This window comes from Canis aureus, chromosome 22 (assembly GCF_053574225.1).
Source record: "Canis aureus isolate CA01 chromosome 22, VMU_Caureus_v.1.0, whole genome shotgun sequence".
In the NCBI taxonomy this organism is placed as follows: Eukaryota; Metazoa; Chordata; class Mammalia; order Carnivora; family Canidae; genus Canis; species Canis aureus.
The window spans coordinates 14,650,222-14,670,772 of NC_135632.1; the positions used below are offsets into that span (position 1 = coordinate 14,650,222).

Here is a 20,551-nt window from a genome sequence, read left to right on the forward strand (position 1 = left end):
TTTTTTCCATTCTTGTAGGCACCAGGATTACCTCCATCCAGTTAATGATTGGGGTGATTCAAAACTGAGTTGCAGTTCCTATGACAGCTTGTCTTTCTAGTTTATCCTTACTCATAGGGTAGAGCCATTTTTTTTTTTTAAGATTCTGTTTATTGAGGCACCTGGGTGGCTGAGTCAGTTAAGCGTCTGCCTTCAGCTCAGGTTGTGTGATCCGACAGGATGGAGCCTGTGTCAGGCTCCCTCCTCAGTGAGGAGTCTGCTTCTCCCTCTCCCTCTGTTCCTCCTCCATCTCGTGCTGTCTCAAATAAATAAAATCTTAAAAAAAAAAAAAAAGAAGAAGATTCTGTTTATTCAAGAGAGTGTGCACACAAGGGAGGGGGCATGAGAGGGGGTGAAAGGGATGTGACCTGATATGAAGGCAGATGCTTAACCAGCCGAGCCACCTAGGCACCCTGAGCCATTTGAAGTCTTAATCCAAAACAAGGAGGATTGACCTGATGCTCCTACCTTAGGAAGCCCTAATGTTGACTCTGTTCTTGTAGCCTCATATGAAGCTACTATCTATTAGAGGACCTGACTTTCAATTTTTTTTTAAGATTTTATTTATTTATTCATGAGAGACACACAGAGGGAGAGAGAGGCAGAGACACAGGCAGAGGGAGAAGCAGGCTCCATGCAGGGAGCCCGATGTAGGACTCGATCCCAGGTCTCCAGGACCATACCCTGGGCTGGGCAGGCGCTAAACCGCTGGGATCCCTCAAATATTTTTTGAATGAACGGATGAATTTACACTATTTACCAGGCACTGAAATACAGATTAACTTTAATCTAATCTGGAACAAATTTTAGAATCACAATTTCTAAATTTAAAGAGTTTGAAATAAAGTAATATTACTTTATTACTTTAAACACTCCATATTTAAGTGGTTTAAAACTCGAATGGAATTTTCAAAGTATTTGTTATAAATAATCTGCAAATGACTACTTTTTTGGAACTTATGTCATGTGTTTTCATTTTATTGATCTTTTCTACTGTTCAAATATAATTCATCCTTAAATAGATTAATTTGCTATTCTTTTCATCTCATTTATTTAGGAGACATTTTTCAAACATCTCCTATATACCAGTAACTCTTCTAGGTATTGGACTTACAAATTTAGTTCCTGCTCTTAAGGAGCTTAGGGTCTAATAGGGAAGTAATGATGTGAGATAAGGGCTATGTGGAAGATTTCCATAGGGTGCTGACCTGGGCAAAGCCAGGAACTGCTAGTCTGGAAGAACAAATAAAGAGTTGGAGAGGTGATGAAGTATGACGTAGGGCATTGTTTGCACTATGTTTAGTAATATCTCAGGGCACCTGGCTGGCTCAGTCGGTAGAGCCTGAGGGTAGGGCTCAGTGGGTAGACTCTTAATCTTGGGGTCCTGAGTTTGAGCCCCACATTGAGCATAGAGCCTATTTAAAAAAAAAAATAGTGAAATCCCCACAGTCATTTCATTTTCTTTATTAGTTTAAAGATGTTTTGTGGGTTGGATTTGAACCGTGATTATACCATCCCGTTTTATTTTTTTTTATTTTTTATTTTTTTAAAGATTTTATTTATTTATTCGTAGAGACACAGCTAGAGAGAGAGAGAGGCAGAGACACAGGCAGAGGGAGAAGCAGGTTCCATGCAGGGAGCCCGATGTGGGACTCGATCCCGGGTCTCCAGGATCACGTCCCGGGCTGCAGGTGGCGCTAAACCGCTGCGCCACCGGGGCTGCCCATACCATCCCATTTTAGACTTTGTGTATGTAGACAGTCATATGTCTAAACTAAAAATATATATACGTACTTTGTTCTTTCATCACAAGTGTAACACATGCTTTGTGTAAAATTAAAGCCTTTTATACTTTATAGTAATTGCTTGGGAGTATATTTTTTTAAATAGCTTCTTTATATATATATTCATTCCTATAAGAAATGGGATTATATTGTATTTACTAATCGGCACTTAATTGTGCACTTAATAATTTAGCCTTTTTGAGTCAGTTTTGTGCTGTTGTATTTTCTAGGTACAAAAGGCAGTTGAAGAAGATAATTGTTGCTTTGGGACTCTTGATACATGGTTGTTACATAAGCTCACAAAAGGTAAAGATGATCTGATCTATCTCAAGTAACTGAGATTTGATAGAAATGATTCACCTAAAAAAGTGGAAGTTACTTTTTTTCCCTTCTCTTATCCCATACATACTGCTCCTTGGTACCCTAGGTATAGTAAAGCTAGATAGACTTCAGATTTGTAAGAGGAGAGTGATTTTTAAATTGTGATGAAACCTCAAACAGAAGAACGGAGGAACAGTCTTAATTTCAAAAGTGGTAAGACTCAAGTTCAATAACGCATTTGCCACTTTGCATCTGGGTAACTATAGGCAATCACATGGCATCTTTGAACTCCATCTTTAAACTGCGGATGGGAGTACCTATGATCAAGCCCCCAAGTCAGTTCAGTCTCTGCACTCAGTGGGGAGTCTGCTTGAGATTCTCTCCTGTTCCTGCTCTAACTCATGTGCAGGCACGCTCTCTTTCTCTCTCAAATAAATAAATAAATCTTAAAAAAAAAAATCTGAAGATTATGATGTGACAGTGTATGTGAAAGTGCTTTTGTAAATTATAAAAGTTCAAAAAGATTAAGTGGGGAATTGCTTTGGGGGCTTTGCACTGGAAATATATATTTTGGAATGAATTTGAGGCCAAAGCTCTAGATTATAAACTAGGGATAGTTGTTGATTAACACTACTTATAATATATTATTTTCAATGTAAATTTAGGTTCCGAATTTGCCACGGATTTTTCAAATGCCAGTGCAACTGGACTATTTGATCCTTATAAGGTAAAGTTTTTTTTTTCCCTCCTTTTGAATCACCAATTTTTGTATAATTTAGCTTGGATTCTGATGACATATTTTTATGTTCAGATGCATTGGAGCGGGCTCCTTGCTTCCTTGCTTTCAATACCACTTTCTATCTTGCCTCCTGTGAAGGATACGAGGTAATAAGGAACATCATATATAGAAACCAGCAAAACTGACCCTGAATTCAAGTGCCTTAGCATTATTTTATTTGTGTGGGATGCTTTTATGTTCATTACATAACTTTTTGGTTTATATGAAAATCAGAAAAAAAAAAGGAAATCAGTTTGCTGAATTATAGAATCAATGTTTCTAGAACTATAACTGACTTTTTCATCAATTTTATTTGAAGCCACAATTTTGGGTCAGTGGATGAAGAGATATTTGGTGTGCCTATACCAATAGTGGCCATGGTAAGTAGAAAACCTGAGAGTTTCTATATGTATAGTATAAACTAAATAATAGATATGAATAGTTGGGAGTAGATTTAAGAGACATTAAAGGTCCTTGTGAATAAAAGTAAAGTATCTTTTTTTTCTTTTTAAGTTTCTATGTCCTAGATATAATCAGGAGTATTCTATATTCTGGAAAGGGGACCACTGGGCTAGTCTTCTGACATGAAAGTACATTCTAATCTTTTCTGATTTACATATTGTTTTTCATAACATTGCTAAATTCTTAAAAAATGTTTTATTCTGAGTAATGTGTAGTTTATATTTGATACTCTGAGACAAAAAAACAAGGATAGGTCAGGGACAGAGCCATTGCTTCGTTTGTATTTGATACAGTATAACCAGACAGCAACAAGGCAGTTTAATGTAAAGAAGAATGTTGTATTTATATTTTATAAAATCCGTAGTCAGTATTATCAGTAAAGAAACTGTAGAAGAGTGAAAAATTATCTGTTTCATATTTTTAAGGTTTTGTTCTTGATTGTACTCTTTCTGTCTGGAGAAAAGGGCTAGAACTTAGAGAATCTCAAGGATTTTCCACCTGGTTGAGAGGATGTGTGGAAACTGACTTTGACTTTGATTTCCTATAATAGCTTAAGCAGGAAGTATAGGCCATCTTTCCTTAAGTGGATGGTTGCCACAATAGGTAGAGGAATCAGGTAAGAGAAGGGGAATTTAATTCCTAAGTTATAAATTCTTGGTCACTTAGAGAGTATCAGTCTTATTCACCTCAGTGGTAGGCTCAGGTTTAAATAAGGGTATGGCTGGAAGAATAATTGAAGTTTAGTGACAAAATGTTCTTCAGATGAGTTTTGGTCTTTAAAATATTGCTATATGTAATTAAGAAGAGAGGTGCCTGGCTGGCTCAGTCAGTGGAGCATGTGACTCTTGATCTTTGGATTATAAGTTCAAGCCCTATTCAAAATTACTTTTGAGTGTGGAAATTACTTAAAAATAAATTCTTAAATTTGTAGAAATTTACTTAAAATCATAAATTTAATTTCTAGTTAAATTGTGTAGAAATTAAAATCTTAAAAAAAAAAAAAAGCAAAAACAAAAAACCACAGGCCCAAAATGGCAGCCCAAGTTAATAAGCCAAGACTTGATACCTACTCTAACTGTAGTTTCAACCCCCCAGAAATGTAACCCTTAACCAGTCCACATGGGAATTTTCCATCAGCACTAGGAAATTTACTGATAGACCTTTTCCATTCCCCTTAGGAGGGCAACATTGCCTAAAACAGTGGATTTTTTTTTTTCTAATAATTATCTTTTCCCACTCCCTATCTACCTTTAAAAATCTTTCCTTTTCTGGGACACCTGTGTGGTTTGTTGGTTAAGTGATCAACTCTTGATCTCAGCTCAGGTCTTGATCTTAGGTTCATGAGTGTAAGCCCTGCGTTGGGCTCTGTGGTGAGTGTGGAGCCTACTTTAAAAAAAAAAAATCTTTCCTTTTCTGTAGCTCTTTGGAGCTCCCTGTACTTGCTAGATGGGATGCTGCCCAATTCATGGATTGATTAATAAAGCCAGTTAGATCTTTAAAATTACTTGCTTCAATTTTTGTCATTTAACAGATTTGGTCGCAGGCAGCAACAAGATCCAAAGTGAACTTCCAACAGCATTTGGGGACAACGAGAAACATGGGCATGGTACCCCACGAACTCTTTGAATTCATGTGTTTCTCGCTGTTCCTGAGGGCTGTGGGTAAGTTCCTTCTTGGTTGTGAGCTTCACTAATTGTTCATTCAAGCTCCCCCAATCTAATTGGCCTTCCTTTACAGCCGAAACTGCCAGATGGTTATGCCCAGAGCTGGCAGTTTTGCCTGGAGCCCAGCTGAGCTGGCAAAAGAGTCTGCCCAGAGCCAAATCCCTGGCCTTTCAGATACAATTCCCCTGGAATTACTGGAAAACTCCAGCAAGATTCCACAAGAGTTGGCAGTGGTGAGCACAGGGCCTTCTCGTGACCAGGACACAGTAATGTCTCTTGGTTGTTGCTGATACATTAAGGTACACATATTTGTCTTATTTTGTGTAGATAAAGGCTATCACTAACAGGGATCTCAGAGGCCAAAAAACTGGAAAAATTGGCGGGCACAGGTTGAGCATTTGAAGGCTGTTAGAGCACTTGCCTCCTCAAGAAAATATAGTAAGTTGATGACAGAATGGGTTAGATTGATACAAGTTCCACCCACCAGCATCAAGAAAACTTCCATACAGTGAGGTAGACTATAAAATGTACAAGATCCCCAACCTAGTGACCCATCCTTTTAAGGTATTAGTTTGGCTCTGAGAAATCCAAAGGCTTAGCTAATATGGGGTCCTTAAATTCTGAAGGGTCAAGCATGCCACCTTGCAGCATACCTGCTTATTTTATGTCTAAGAACTATAGTCCTAGAAGTTGTAGATATCTTGCAAAAATGGCAAAATCTTACTAAGTTTGTTTTGTGCCTTGAGGAACTTGGCTCAGTAACTTGTCAGGTTGAGGCCAGACAGAAATATGAGTTGCACCTCATTTGCAAGTAGAATGGCTGGACGGAAATATGGGTTAGCTCCATTTGTGCCTAGAATTCTACCAAACTGCCCCAGCCTTCAAGGGATTACAACTAGAAATACAATGGTCGTTATGGGGACCATTCCAATTAGATAAAATTATGTAAGAAGTGCACTTGAAGGCAGGGATTCCCAAATTAAATGGAATAGGGTACCTGTGTTAACTGGCAAGCAGAAGCCTCCAAAAGATTTCAAAATTCCCATGTTGTTCCCTTAAAAGATTCATGGCAGAAGGCTAATTAAAAATCAGAGAGAGAAGAGGTACCCAAAACAAAAGCCTGTTAAGAGTGACGTAACTCTTACTGCGCCCCTCTATCCTCCCTGTAGTACTCATTCTATTAATCCTCTGTCTGAATTGTTTCTCTGCTCAAAAAAAGACTACACAACCATAAACAGAACTCCACCACATTAGTGGCGTTACACACACCCCTGTATTTATTTACCTTCATAGAAGGACTCCCATATAGACCTCTTCTAGAGTTGTTGAAACTGAGGGGTTTTCTGGTAAAATTGCTAGGTTATTCCCTTAAACAGTAAACAAGGAACTCTGGTAGATACTGGAGCCTACAGAGGGGATCCTGGAAAAACTGGGAGAAGCCAGCAAAGGGTGAAAATTCTTACCAGAATCAATTCCTTCCAAATCTCTGTCTGTAGTGCCCAGTCCAGAAAGGAAAAGAAAATTTCAGATCATCCCTTCCTTTCTAAATCCAGACTGTTGGCTGTTGATCCTTTCTCTTCCAGAGATACCTATTGCCTTCTCTTTGTCTTGTTTTGCATAACTGGGCTTGGCTTTCTGCCTGCAGGGGACATACAGGTTTTGGTTCTTTTGGCTATCATTGGGAGTGACTCTAGATCTTGGAAAGGTAGTATCTTTTTAAACTGTCTTTGAGGATTCCTCTTACACCCATGGGGTATTATTCAGTATCACCAGAAATAGTTTAAATTAAGACCTTGTCCCCAGAGAAAAAAGAAACAAACTGAGAATAATGTAGTTAGACAGGTAGATCAACCCATAATGTCAGTTAGCTTACAACCCAGTTCTTGGAGGAATTGAAAGCGAGTGTCTTTATCTTGCCGATCTTCATAAAGCTAGAAATGTAGCTCTACAGGCAATTCACAGTTTACCTGGTTCTTCATCAATTCCAAAACTTCCCCTATTTATCTCAAACAGATTGTAAATTAGTGGCTTTAGGAAACCAGAGTCCTTCTTGGAAGAACTTGCATTCTTTCTCTGTCCCTTAAAATTACACATATAATCATTTCTTTGAAATATAAACACAGCCCACAATCACCAGAGAGAAAAAAAGGGAAAGAAGCCTTTTTAAAAAAAAAAATTACTTATTTATTCATGATAGACAGAGAGAGAGAGAGAGAGAGGCAGAGAGGCAGAGACACAGGCAGAGGGAGAAGCAGGCTCCACGCCAGGAGCCCGACTTGGAACTCAATACCGGGACTCAATACCGGGACTCCGGGAACGCGCCCTGGGCCAAAGGCAGGCACTAAACCGCTGAGCTACCCAGGGATCCCCAAGAAGCCTTTTTAAAATACAACCTTCAAAAGGGCTCTTTTCCCAAACTCTAGTACAGATTAATCCCAGGGACAAATATAAGTCTTAAAAATCTCCACAAATATTAGTAACTATAGGGGCTTTATGCACATCTATTTCTCTGTGTTTATATAAATGTGAGATATTTTTTCTACCTCTGGGTGGTATTGCTAAAATTAATTTGTAGAACTCTATTTACTTGGTTTGAAGACAAACGCTGGTAAGGATTAGACATTCTAAAACTCTCAGAAAGAAACTAATCCAAATATTTTCTCAAGTTCACATGATCTGGGAAAATACTTGATGTGAAATCTACTTTAAGGTTGTTGGTTTAATTAAAGTAGACATATCTTGGTGCCTGAATGGCACAGGCTATTAAGCAACCAACCCTTGGTTTTGGCTCAGATCATGATATCGGAGTTATGGGATCGAACACTGAGCCCTATGTTGGGCTCTGTGCTCTGTGTGGACTCTGCTTGAGATTCTCTCTCCCTGTTCCTCAGCCCCTCCCACTTGTGTGCATGTGCTTGTGTGCACTGTCTATCAAATAAGTAAATATTTTTAAAAATTAAACTAGACATGTCTTTAGGGCTATTAGCATTAACATTTTATTCTGACTTGGTTTACTTAAAGGCAAATAATGTAATGTTATCTGTTACAAAATTTTTTTTTTAATAGCTTGGCAGGGCACACCTGGGTAGCTCAGTTGGTTGGGCATCCAACTCTTGATTTCAGCTCAGATCATCATCTTGGGGTCATGAGATTGAGCCCCACATCAAGCTCTGTACTCGGTGGAAAGTCTGCTTGAGATTCTCTTTCTCTCCCTCTACCCACCCCCCCGGCCCCCATCTTTCTCAAATAAATAGATAAATCTTAAAAAAAAAAAAAAAAAAAAAAACTTGGAAGAGTAACTGACTTTATCTGATGTCTCAAGAAGTTTTTAGGGTAACATAAGTGTAATTATTAAGAACAAGTAAATAGATATAAATAAAATAAAAAATTTAGGTAATCTTTTAAATAGTCTCCCAAATCATTTTGGGAACCTAGCACTTAAAGTTTTGCTAAGTTAGGTTAAGTAATGAATTAAGCTAAATTCATTAAATATCTATATCATTTGTAAATAAGATGGAATACTAAAATATCAGTTACTAAACCTAGGTTTAACTTGTGGTGCCTGGATGGCTTTGGTGGAGCAGGTGATTCTCGATCTTAGGGCCGTAAGTTTGAGCCCCACATTGGGGTAGAGATTACTTAAAAATTTTTTTAAATCTTAAAAAAAAAAAAAAAGAAATAGCTACTTGTAGCTTCTTATTCCAGAACAACTAAAATGTATTTGCATATGTTTGTGCTACATTGGAAAATTAAAAAGACATATGCTTCTAAAAATTATAAAATATATTTATAAATTTGCCAATCTAAAGAATGCCAATTTAACAGACAGTTCCCAATTGCTTAACACTACTAGAAATACACTCCAAATATTGGGAATTATCCTTCTTATAATTATCACAATTCTCTCCCTAGTACATTGTATTCTTTCAAAAGCTTTAAATGCATGTTAACTGCCAAGCACATGATCTCCCCAAGAGTGGAACATGAGAAAAGGAAGAGCCAACATAAAAATTGTAAACCTGAAGTTGTAACCTGTGAATATCACAGAGATCAAGCAAAAAAACCATCGTGACCTGTGAATGCCACACAGAGGATCAATAATAGCTGTGAGAACTCTGGAGTGGTGGTAGAGAATGATACTAATGCTTTAAATTTTGATCGCATCTCTCAGTTAAACTAGAGTCTGATCAAAAGGGAGGAATAAAAAGAAAACCACAGGCTTAAAATGGCAGCTACAAGCCAATAAACCAAGACTCAATAGCTAACCTACCTGTGGTTTCAGCCTCCCAGAAATGTAACCCTTAACCAGTCAACATGGGAATTTCCCAGTAAGCATTAGGAAATTTAATGATAGACCCCATCTGTTCCCCTTAGGAGGGTGACCGTGCCTAAAACAATGGATTTTTTGCTAATAGTTTCCTTTTTTCTCTGCTCTTTCTCTACTTTTAAAAACTTTTCCTTTTCTTTAGCCCTTTGAAGCTCACCTCTGCTAGATGGAATGCCCAATTCATGCATCAATTAATAAAGCCTATTAGGTCTTTAAAATTTACTCTGTTAAACATTGATTCTTAACAAGCTACATACAATTGTTTTAACAAATTGTTTTATTATTTCCTTTAACAAAAGTAATATGATTGGGAATATCCAGTTTTGACCTGTATCTATTTATATTGAGCACACACCTATCACTCTTATTAAAAGAGAAATTTGTGAGGTCATTATTTTGACTAATGAATGAAACTACTTTTAAGTTGAAAAATCTTAGTTTTCGGGAATCCCTGGGTGGCACAGCGGTTTGGCGCCTGCCTTTGGCCCAGGGCGCGATCCTGGAGACCCGGGATAGAGTCCCACGTCGGGCTCCCGGTGCATGGGGCCTGCTTCTCCCTCTGCCTATGTCTCTTCCTCTCTCTCTCTCTCTCTGTGTGACTATCATAAATAAATAATTAAAAAAAAAATCTTAGTTTTCTTTCTCCACAATTTTTATTCTGACCTTTATTTTTCAGATTTTTCCTGTGATATGACTTAAAAGTCATAAAGTGGGCTGCCTACTAAAAATTCCTGAGGCACATTATTCATTCACAAAATGTTAGTCCTGGAGAAACTTCTCTATCTTGTTGTTCTTTCTAGGGATTTTTTTTTTTTTTTTTAAGGAAAAGGAAAAAAGAAAACAAAATGTTGACCCTTGAGAATATAATATAGGAGACAGTGGAATACAGTAAAATGGGCCACTGTATGACCCAGCCATCTTATATTTGAACATTTTAACAGGTCGCCGATCAGCAATCAGCCATGTTTGGAGAGTGCTGCTTCCACGCAGGAGATGTGAAACTAACCATGGGAACTGGGACATTTTTGGATATTAATACTGGAAATAACCTTCAACATACTATTAGAGGTAAATTGTTAGAATTTATCCTTTTTATTGATAAAATATCATTTCTTTTTATATTTAACTTTTGTAATACTGTTTTCCCTTTTTTTTTTTTCTTCCATTTTTTATTAAGGGTATTCTCTAATGTATTTTTTGCTAGTATTCCAAGAGACAGTTAATTTCCAATTCCCTTTTTTCTTTAAAAGGATAAACAAATGAGACATGTTATTATAGAAAAATTCAGGATTAGGGGCTTTTGGTCAGTTTACCAAATATTTACCTGTAATATCTGTTATATTTGTTTAAAACATCTTTCTAGGCCTCTAAATTTTCTTTTATGTGTTAGCAGTTCTTCTTTTGTGATTTTTTTTTTTTTTGATGATAATTCTCAACTAGTGATCCATGCATATTTAATGACAGTTGGCAAGAAATTGGTCTCCCTTATGGAAGACATCCTAGGATGTGTAAACAAAGAAATTTAGAATGTGGAACTATACCCTAAGAGACCTGTGGATTCTAAATCTGGACTATGGTCTCCTAACATGGTTACTAAGAGGTAGATTTTAAAAATCTTTTTCTTACTTTCCATCCTCCCTCAAGCTCTTCCTTTTTCCCTAATTAGGAAAATGAAAGCTAGAAAATTTCATCATTGCATTAGATTGTTTCTATTTAGGAAGCTTCACAGATAAATGCAATAGCATAGATGGCTCTGTGTGTTTCTAGAGACATAGATATACGTATGGCTACTAAAAGCTAATGTTTATTGTTCATATTAAATACCAGGCACTGCACTAAGTTTTTTATGCAGTAATTCAGTTTATTCTCACAGGAGCTTTCGGAAGCCAACTATTTCACAGTTGAGGTGACGGAGGCTAAGAGGTTAGAAACTTGTGAGACCACTGACTTCAGAGCCACTTTGCTATTTTTTAAGATAATCAAACTGTAGATGTCTCTGTAATGAATTATCTATTTATTACATTTGACTTATTTTGTTTCTTTTTTTCTTTAAGGCTTTTATCCACTAATTGGGTGGAAGATTGGCCAAGAAGTTGTATGCTTAGCTGAAAGCAATGCAGGAGACACTGGGACTATCATAAAATGGGCTCAAGAATTAGGTAAATCTTCTTTAAAACAGATTTCATAGAACAGACTTAAAGAATTCAAGAATGTCATAGGACTATTGACGAGTAGAGAATGAGTGGATTGTTCAAATGAGACTTAAGAACTATGATTAAAAAAAATAGGATATTATTTTTATGACACTGGGATGGTAAAAGGCTAAGCCTTAAGGCCAGATACCATAAAGAAAAAAAAAAAAGACAGTAAATTTAAATATATGAATTATTAGAATGTGTAAGGAGAGATGGTATAAGCAAAGTTAAAAGTCAAATTGGTAAGACCAATTTGTAGCATACACCAAAAAAATTAATAAAGATGACTAAAGAATGAACCAGGAGATCTCTGGGTGGCTCAGTGGTTTAGTGCCTGCCTTTGGCCCAGGGTGTCATCCTGGAGTCCTGGGATCGAATCCCGCATTGGGCTCCCTGCATGGAGCCTGCTTCTCCCTCTGCCTGTGTCTGCCTCTGTGTGTGTGTGTGTGTGTGTCTCTCTTATGAATAAATAAAATCTTTAAAAAAAGATTAACCAAGTATAGAAGTACAACTATCATAAATAACTACTAAAAAATGCTACTCAGAGACTCCTGGCTGCTCAGCTGGAAGGGCATTTGACTCTTGATCTCAGGGTCACTAGTCCAAGCCCCACATTGGGTGTAGATATTATTAAAAAAAATAAATAAGTAAACTTAAATAAAATACTATTCATTGGGCACTTGGGTGGCTCAGTCACTTAAGCATCTGCCCTCAGCTAAGGTCATCATCCCAGAGTCCTGGGATCGAGTCCTGCGTTGGGCTCCATGCTGGTCAGGGAACCTCCTTTTCCCTCTCCCTCTCCCACTTTACTCTCTCCCTCTCTTGCTCTCAAATAAATAAATTAAATCTTAAAAAAAAATAATTAGGGATCCCTGGGTGGTGCAGCGGTTTGGCGCCTGCCTTTGGCCCAGGGCGTGATCCTGGAGACCCGGGATCGAATCCCATGTCGGGCTCCCGATGCATGGAGCCTGCTTCTCCCTCTGCCTGTGTCTCTGCCTCTCTCTCTCTCACTGTGTGCCTATCATAAATTAAAAAAAAAAACAAAAAAAAAAACTTAAAAAATAATTAAAAATGAAAAAAATGCTGTTCAAATTCAACAATTAAAGAAATACACATCTAAAAAATGATGTCACCTGTCATTGACATTTGGGTTATTTTCACTTTTTGGCTATTGTAAATAATGAACAGCCTGTATATATTATATAGCCATATTTAATGCAGAAGGTGTGAAATATTATATACCAAAGATTAACAGTGGGTATCTCTAAAAAAAAAAAAAAAAACAGTGGGGTATCTCTGATGATAAAATTATGGAGCAGGCTATGGTTTTCTACTTTGCTAATTTGAACTAAGCTGATTTGTTTAAAGACAGCTAAATTTTTTGGCAGTAAACATAGGAGGAAAATGCCAATCTTTCTTTCTTTTTCTCTTTCTCCATGAGTCTGCACACACAAAAAAGTTTATTTCAAAATTTTCTGTTACCTCCTTAAAGTCTCTTGTTTTTTTTCTTTTTTTAGATTTATTTATTTATTTATTCAGAGAGAGTGTAAGAGTGAGAGCTTGAGAAGGGGGAGGGGCAGAGGGGGAGAGAGAGAGAGAATCTTAAGCAGAATCCCTGCTGAGCATGGAGCCCAACAAAATGCTTGATCTCAGGACAGGACCCTGAGATCATGACCTGAGCTGAAATCAACGGTTGGAGGCCCAACTGATTCAGCCACCCAGGTGCCCCAAAAGTTTCTTCTTTAAATGTACTTCTTTTCTTTCCTTTTCTTTTTTTATTTTTTATTTTATTTATTTATTTTTAAATATTTTATTTATTTATTTATTCATGACAGACACAGAGAGAGAGAGGCAGAGACACAGGCAGAGGGAGAAGCAGGCCCCATCCATGCAGGGAGCCCAATGTGGGACTTGGTCCCGGGTCTCCAGGATCACACCCTGGGCTGAAGGTGGCGCTAAACTGCTGGGCCACCGGGGCTGCCCTGTTTTGTTTCTTTTTAATATTTTATTTATTTATTCATGAGAGATGCAGGAGAGAGGCAGAGACACAGGCAGAGGGAGAAGCAGGCTCCATGCAGGGAGCCCACTTAACCACTGGGCTAACTGCGGCATTAACACTTAACTGCTGAGCCACTCAGGCATTCCAAATGTATTTCTTTTATTTTTGGACATCTATCTTGATTATCAGAAATAGAAAATTATATATTTCTTGTCTTTATACCTTCTATTAATTTTACTTCCTTCCCAGAAGATGCAAAAAAAAAAGCAGAATAATTTCACATTCATCAGTTAAAAAAATCATTCTAGAGTTCTGTGTGGCATTATGTGCTCATTCTCCATAGGAATCTTTGTTTTGCTGGATTGAGGCTCATTCACCGTGATTCTCAAATGATGAAAGCTCTTTTCTGGGAGATGGGGCTAAATGGTCCTACCTAGAAAAAAGAGAAAAGTGGTGTGATTTCTGGTGGAGGCACAAGCTCTCCTAAGGGCCAGTCACATATCTGGCAAGAAAATGGGACTATTGTCCTAACTGGAGGGAGAGAGAATTCAGAGTTGAGTTATTTACTTTAAAATTTTAGTCATTGGTAAAGCTAAACCTTATTGTATGTATCTGTCTGAAATTCACACAAAAAAAGTTGACATTTATTTGAATATATATCACTTTAATGGGTATACTGAGAAAAATGAATTATGTTTAGGAGAAACACAGTGTGTAAGAGCCTAATAGCCCTGGAATTTCCTTGAATGTGTAAGCTGAGACTGTATCTTTGTGTGGCGTCCTGAGCTTGTTCCAATCTGAATGATGGCTTCCTTCCACTTGTTTTAGTGGATTGAATACTTCAGGCTCAGGTATAAAAGCTGTTTAAAACAAGTTTCATCTTGATTTTTGGATCTGTTTTCTAAGTCTTTTTCACACAGCCCAATTCTTCCTTTTTTTCCCCTTTAGCCCTCTATGTTAATTCAACATTTGGGTTCCCACAGGATCATCTCTTCTTTTTAATTGATCCATTTCTGCTCCCCTCCACTCTTTGTTCTATTTTGCTGTCTTAATCTTAATAAATATTTTTTTATGTCTTCTAGCTTTTATTGAGTTAACAAGTAACTGAGTGCTCACCGTGTGCCTGGAACTGTACATGTGAGGGGACACAAATGAATAACACAGACACCTGCTGCTCTCATGGCATTTATAGTCTAGCAGGAAAGACATGTTTTAAATGAAAAGCTGAAAAAAAAAAATATATATATATATATATATTAGTGTTAAGTCCCAGGAAGGAGAAGTAGTAGTAGGATCAATGATCCCTTTTTAAAGGGAGAGCTTTGTCTAGTCTGGAGAATCAAGAGGCTTCTTTCAAGAATGATGTTGGCTAAAAAAAAAAAAAATAAGAATGATGTTGGCTATTCCCTGAAGGGATAACAACTAGTGGTTGCACCTGGGTGGCTCAGTTGGTTAAGCATTGGACTCTTGATTTCCACTCAGGTCCTGATCTCATGTTGGGCTCCGTGCTTAGTAGGGAGTCTTCTGGAGATTTTCTCCCTCTCCCTCTGCCCCTTGCCCTGCTTGCTCTCTCTCTAAAATAAAAAAATAAAAATAAATCTTAAAAAGAAAGAAAAGAAAAAAGAGTGGTTTTATAGGTGAGAGAAGCAAGTTAAATTAGGAGGCAGTCCAAGTAAGGAGGAATAGTGAGGGAGGCCCCAAGCAGGGAGAAGCATGACCTATTTAAGGGACTAAAAGAATGCCCTATTTCTTCTCTGCAGTTCAGGCAGTTGACATCTCTGTTGTCCTCCAGTAACACAGGTCAGGGAACATTTTTTCCCTAGCAATATCACTTTTAATTGCTACGTGTCACATCTGCTTGCTCCATGCAATCCCCATGAGACTTCCCCATACACATGTAAAATTACCCAGGACTCTTGTTTACTAGAAATAAGGAAACTGATTCCTCTCAGGGTATCTTCCCAAGAGAGAAAGTATCCCTCATTAGAAGGGATGAGATAAACATTTTCTCATTATATGAACTAGTTCTAGGTGGTGGTGAACCACATACATGTTACTGCTGGTGAACAGGATCTTAGTTCATGGTCCCAGATCCCTCTCTTCTTGTTGGGGAAGAGAAGTATGGGTTATTACTGAAGCTCAAGTAGATCCCAGTATGAATGAATCCTTAAATTCTCAAGTAGACAGTGCAGACCCAGGGTCTTGTAGAGGCCACCTGAGTGTTATTGGTGAAAATACTAGAGGCTGCTAAAGACGCTTGGATGTTTGGGGCTCCTGGGTGGCTCAGTTGGTTTAGCATGGTCTCTTGATTTCAGTTAGGTCATGATCTCAGGGTTGTAAGATCAAGCCCCGAGTCAGGCTCCTTGCTGGGTGTAGAGGTTACTTAAGATTCTCTATTTCCTTCTTCCTCTGCCCCTCCCACATCATGCCCCTCCCCTGCCCCCACTCTCTCGCTGTCTCTTTAAAAAAAAAAAAAAAAAAAGATGCTCTGGATTTTCTCTATGGATCCAGCCTGCTGAGCCAGGAGAAAATCCCCATAGAATGTAGAGAAGAAGGCTGGCCTGGCCAATCCCTGGGAGAGCTTGCCAACAGTGGACATCAATACTGTTTGGTCTGAAATGCTCCTCTTCCAGCCTTAGAGAGGGAGGCCTAATCTTTCTCATATTTCCAGAAACCAGAGAGCCAAGGTTCACTCCTCTACCTCTCTCATTGCCTGAAAACCCCATAAGCCTGATCTGAAAGGAAGCACAATGTAAGAACATACAGCTCCCTGAAGGCAGGTATAATAGAAGAAACTGAAGATTAAAATAACACCAACAAAAGTTAAACTTGAAGGGTTGAAAGAAAATATTACAAAGAAATGTTTGGAAAACATCCAGAGTTTTGAAGAACAAAACCTTGATATGTAAAACATAAAATAGTGCTAAAAATCCAAATAAGAATCATAAAGAATTTAAAAACAAAAAAGAAAAATAGAAGATAAAACTGAGGTAAGAGATACAGAGGAGAGATTAGAGAAAAAAATATGTGAACAGTAGTCTCTTTGCTGGCATATGAAAATGTAATTATGGTAATGGAGTTACAAAAATGTAAACATTGAAGCAAAAAATTGAAAATAAATTTCCTTGAACAGAAGAAAGACCTTGGTTTTCAGACTGAAATAGCTTAGTTAAAAAAAAAAAAAAAGAAGAGATACAAACTAAGACAGTCATGTGTGTGAATTATCTGATTTCCAAGAATAAAGAAAAGCTTCAAGATAGTTTATGTATGAAGAAATAAATACTTAGAGTGGCATGGAAGTTAATTGTAAAATTTGGAAAGTGGAACAACATGTACATATAGAGAAAAAAGAACAATGAGCCAATATCTTGGTGCTTGGCTAAGCTATCATTCATATTAAGTGGAAAAGGGACACTTCCTGGCTGTGCAGTATGTGTTTTCTGAGGAAATTACCCAAGGAGATACTCCAGCCAAAAAGAAATAGATCAAAGATTTCAACATGGAGAACGCAAAGTGTGTAACTAAGATGTTTTTCAAAAAAGAGTTTTTATTTTTCCCTCCTGTAGCAGGCCAGACTTTGTTCTATTTTATTTGAACCGTTCTTGTACGGGGAGATCCTTGGGTGGCTGAGCGGTTTAGCGCTCGCCTTTGGCCCAGGGCGTGATCCTGGAGACCCGGGATTGAGTCCCGTATCAGGCTCCCTGCATGGAGCCTGCTTCTCCCTCTACCTGTGTCTCTGCCTCTCTCTCTCTCTGTCTCTGTCTCTGTCTCATGAATAAATAAATAAAATCCTTTAAAAAAATATTTAAAAAAAAAACGGTTCTTGTACCAAACTGATAAAAGATGTCTTATGGTAATGTAAAATCTTTATTTTTGTACATTAAGAACATAGTTTTGAATATCTCTTTAAGAGATTAAAATTATCTTAACACTAAAAAGAGTCCCCTGATTAAACTAGGCTTAAATATTTTATGTATGATGTATGATTGTTCTATAAAAGAAAGTAACGTGGAGCACCTGGGTGGCTCCGTCGGTTAAGCATCTGACTCTTGATTTCTGCTCAGGTCATAATCCAAGGTTGTAAGATCGAGCCCTGCTTCAAGCCCTGAGTTGGGTTCCCGCTGTGCGTGGAGCCTACTTAAGATCCTCTCTCTCTCCCTCTCTCTCTGTCCCTCTCCTCCCTAAAAATAAAGGAAAGAAAGTAATGTTTCTGTTAAGTTCCAAAAGGGTATTCTTTTTTTCTTCTTCCCATAAGTGATTTTAATTCCATGATGTGTAACTTATGGGGTAAAGTGCTGGTCAAGAATAAACAACAGACTGTACATTTTTTTCTGTTCTTCATCTTTTTGTTCATTTATGTTTTCATTTCGAGTTCAGTGAAATCCCATTCTGAACACACACACACACATCCTTTTCTCAGTGCTGTACTTTGAAAAGCACTGGAGTGGAACATCTCAGCCTATTATGTAATATGGTTAGAAATAAATAGCAAAAACAGTATTTAAATGGTACTTTGCACATGGAAATTTGAAATCTCTTTTCTTAAGTAACATAGAGCCAAGGAAAACTTTGAAACATAATTTGATAGTGTCTAAAAAATACAGAAACCAACTATAATTCTGTAAAAACAGTACTTAGAGGAAAATGATGAATGCTTATTAATAAGAAAAAGGAGAGAAGCATAATAAACTTCCTAGCCAAAACGTACAAGGACATACAAATTATTAAAACTGACAAATAATAAAAAGTAAAATTGATAAACTAAATGTCTTTTAAAAATACCCAAGAATTAGTATTCTGTATGTTTCACTGGGTATATAACAATGAGATATATAGTGAGAGAGAGGTGAAAATTAGAACTGTTTTAACTTTTTATTTTTAAACAATTTCAAACTTAAAGTTATAAAAACAACACAAAAACTTGTACACCCTTTAAGACTTTATTTTTAAGTGATCTCTATACCCTACCTGAGGCTTGAGTGTACAAATCCAAGATCAAGTCACATGCTTTGACAACTAAGCCAGCCAAACTGCTCCTCCAAATTTGCTAATTTTTAACATTTTACCATGATTGCGTTATCTACCTACCATCTATCCTGTACTGCAGGACAGATAAATACCTGTATAATTTTCTGAGCTCTTTTAAGAATGGATTACATGCATCATGCTTCTTTCCCTGTAGTATTTCATGGTGTATTTCCTAAGAACAAGAACACTCTCATACTTATCTGAAGTATGGTTATTAACTTGAGAAGAGTTAACATTGGATCTAATATTCTTTACTATATTTATAGTCCATATTCTCATTTTGTCAGATGTACCAGTAATGTCCTTCATGGAAATTCTTCCCCATTATAAGATCCAGACCATTGTTGCTTATTGTATAATTTCCTTTAATCTGGAGTCCCTTCTTCAGCTTTGTTTTTCATGCTGTTGACATTTTTGAAAGCCATAGGCCAGTTATTGTCTAGAATATCCTTCAGTTTACGTTCTTGTGACTAGGTCCATGTTATGTAGTTTTGGCTGAAAGCATACATAAATGGTAACTGTATCCTTCTCAGAATGTATACCTGCATCAGGCTCTCCACAGGAAGCCTGCTTTTCCCTCTGCCTATGTCTCTGCCTCTCTGTGTGTATGTCTCATGAATACGTAAGTAAAATCTTTAAAATATATATATATATATATATATATATATAAATAAAATATATATATGTATATATACATATATACACACACAGAAGAGTTTCAGAATTACTAGTCCCATCCCACTTCATCAAACAATATTTACTCAAGATCATTTGCAGGTTTTTTCCCTTTATATCAAGGGTATATGGCCAAAGCATACTATTCAAAAGTTACTTCTATTAGTTCTTCTTCTCCCTTCAATGATTTTAGTAATTTGAAATAGAATCGAGTTCATTTGTTTTCTGTTACCATTCAGTTTAAGTTTTCCCCCTCTCTGCATTCTTTTTAAAAACGTTATCTAATTATTTTTGATGTGGAATTGTTACTTGATTCCCAAAGTTGAAACCATGAAAAAGGATATACTCAGAGAAGTCGATTCTCTCACCTCCCCTTCATCCTGTCTCTCTATATCTTGTAATCACTTCATTAGTTTTTGGTTTGTCCTTTGTATTTCTTTTTGCAAAAACATTTAGGATACATGTATGTTTTCTTATATTCCCTAATTTCTTACATAAAATAATGTACGCTCTTTCATACTTTGCCATTTTCACTTAAAAGGATATCCTGGGAATTACTTCCCATCAGTTCACAGACATCTTCCTTCTTTTCATAGTATATGTTTTTCATTTTTTTAGCAGTCTCCTTTGCAGAGTATAAGGTTTTAAATTGGTAAAGTTTAATTTATCAGCTTTTTGTTTTATGAATTATGCTTTGGGTATTGTATCTAAGAACTCTTGGCCAAACCAGTCACACAGATTTTTCTCCCATGGTTTCTTTTAAAAGTTTTATAGTTTATGTTTTACATTTAGATGTATAACAGTTTTGAATAAATTTTCTTATAAGCTGTGAAGTTTAGGTCAAGGTTTTGTTTTTGTTTTTTGCATATAGATTAACATTTCTTTTATATGTTTATTAACAACAAATTATCATTATCTTAATTCTCCTTCATCGGAGACTGTCTTTATTTCTGAAGGATATTTTTGTAGGATATATATAGGTTGACATTTCTTTTAGTACTTAAAAAGATGTTCCACTTCATAGTTTTGATGAGAAACCCACAGTTATTTTAATGTTTGTTCTACAATATATAATCTACCGGCTTTCAGGACTTTCTCTTTGCCTTCAGGTTTTAACTTTCAATTTTATTATGATGTGCCTGGGCAGCAGTTTCTTTGTGTTTATCCAGTTTGGGATGTTCTGAAGTTCTTGAATCTATAGATTTATACCTTTCATCTGCTATGGGATGTTTACAATCACTTTTTTTTTTTCTTCAGATAGTTTTTCTGCACTGCATTC

General features: G+C 36.8%; 1 protein-coding gene across 3 annotated transcripts in view; it reads left to right on the top strand.

Annotated features, from left to right (window-relative positions):
- GK5 (glycerol kinase 5) overlaps positions 1-20,551 on the top strand; it is a 70,264-nt gene that overhangs the window by 31,630 nt on the left and 18,083 nt on the right. For all 3 annotated transcript variants that reach the window (XM_077864879.1, XM_077864881.1, XM_077864880.1), the window contains 6 exons: positions 2,054-2,129; positions 2,810-2,871; positions 2,956-3,029; positions 3,242-3,302; positions 10,317-10,443; positions 11,430-11,534. In XM_077864879.1, the coding sequence (XP_077721005.1) occupies positions 2,054-2,129; positions 2,810-2,871; positions 2,956-3,029; positions 3,242-3,302; positions 10,317-10,443; positions 11,430-11,534 (505 nt within the window). The remainder of the gene's footprint in view (positions 1-2,053; positions 2,130-2,809; positions 2,872-2,955; positions 3,030-3,241; positions 3,303-10,316; positions 10,444-11,429; positions 11,535-20,551) is intronic.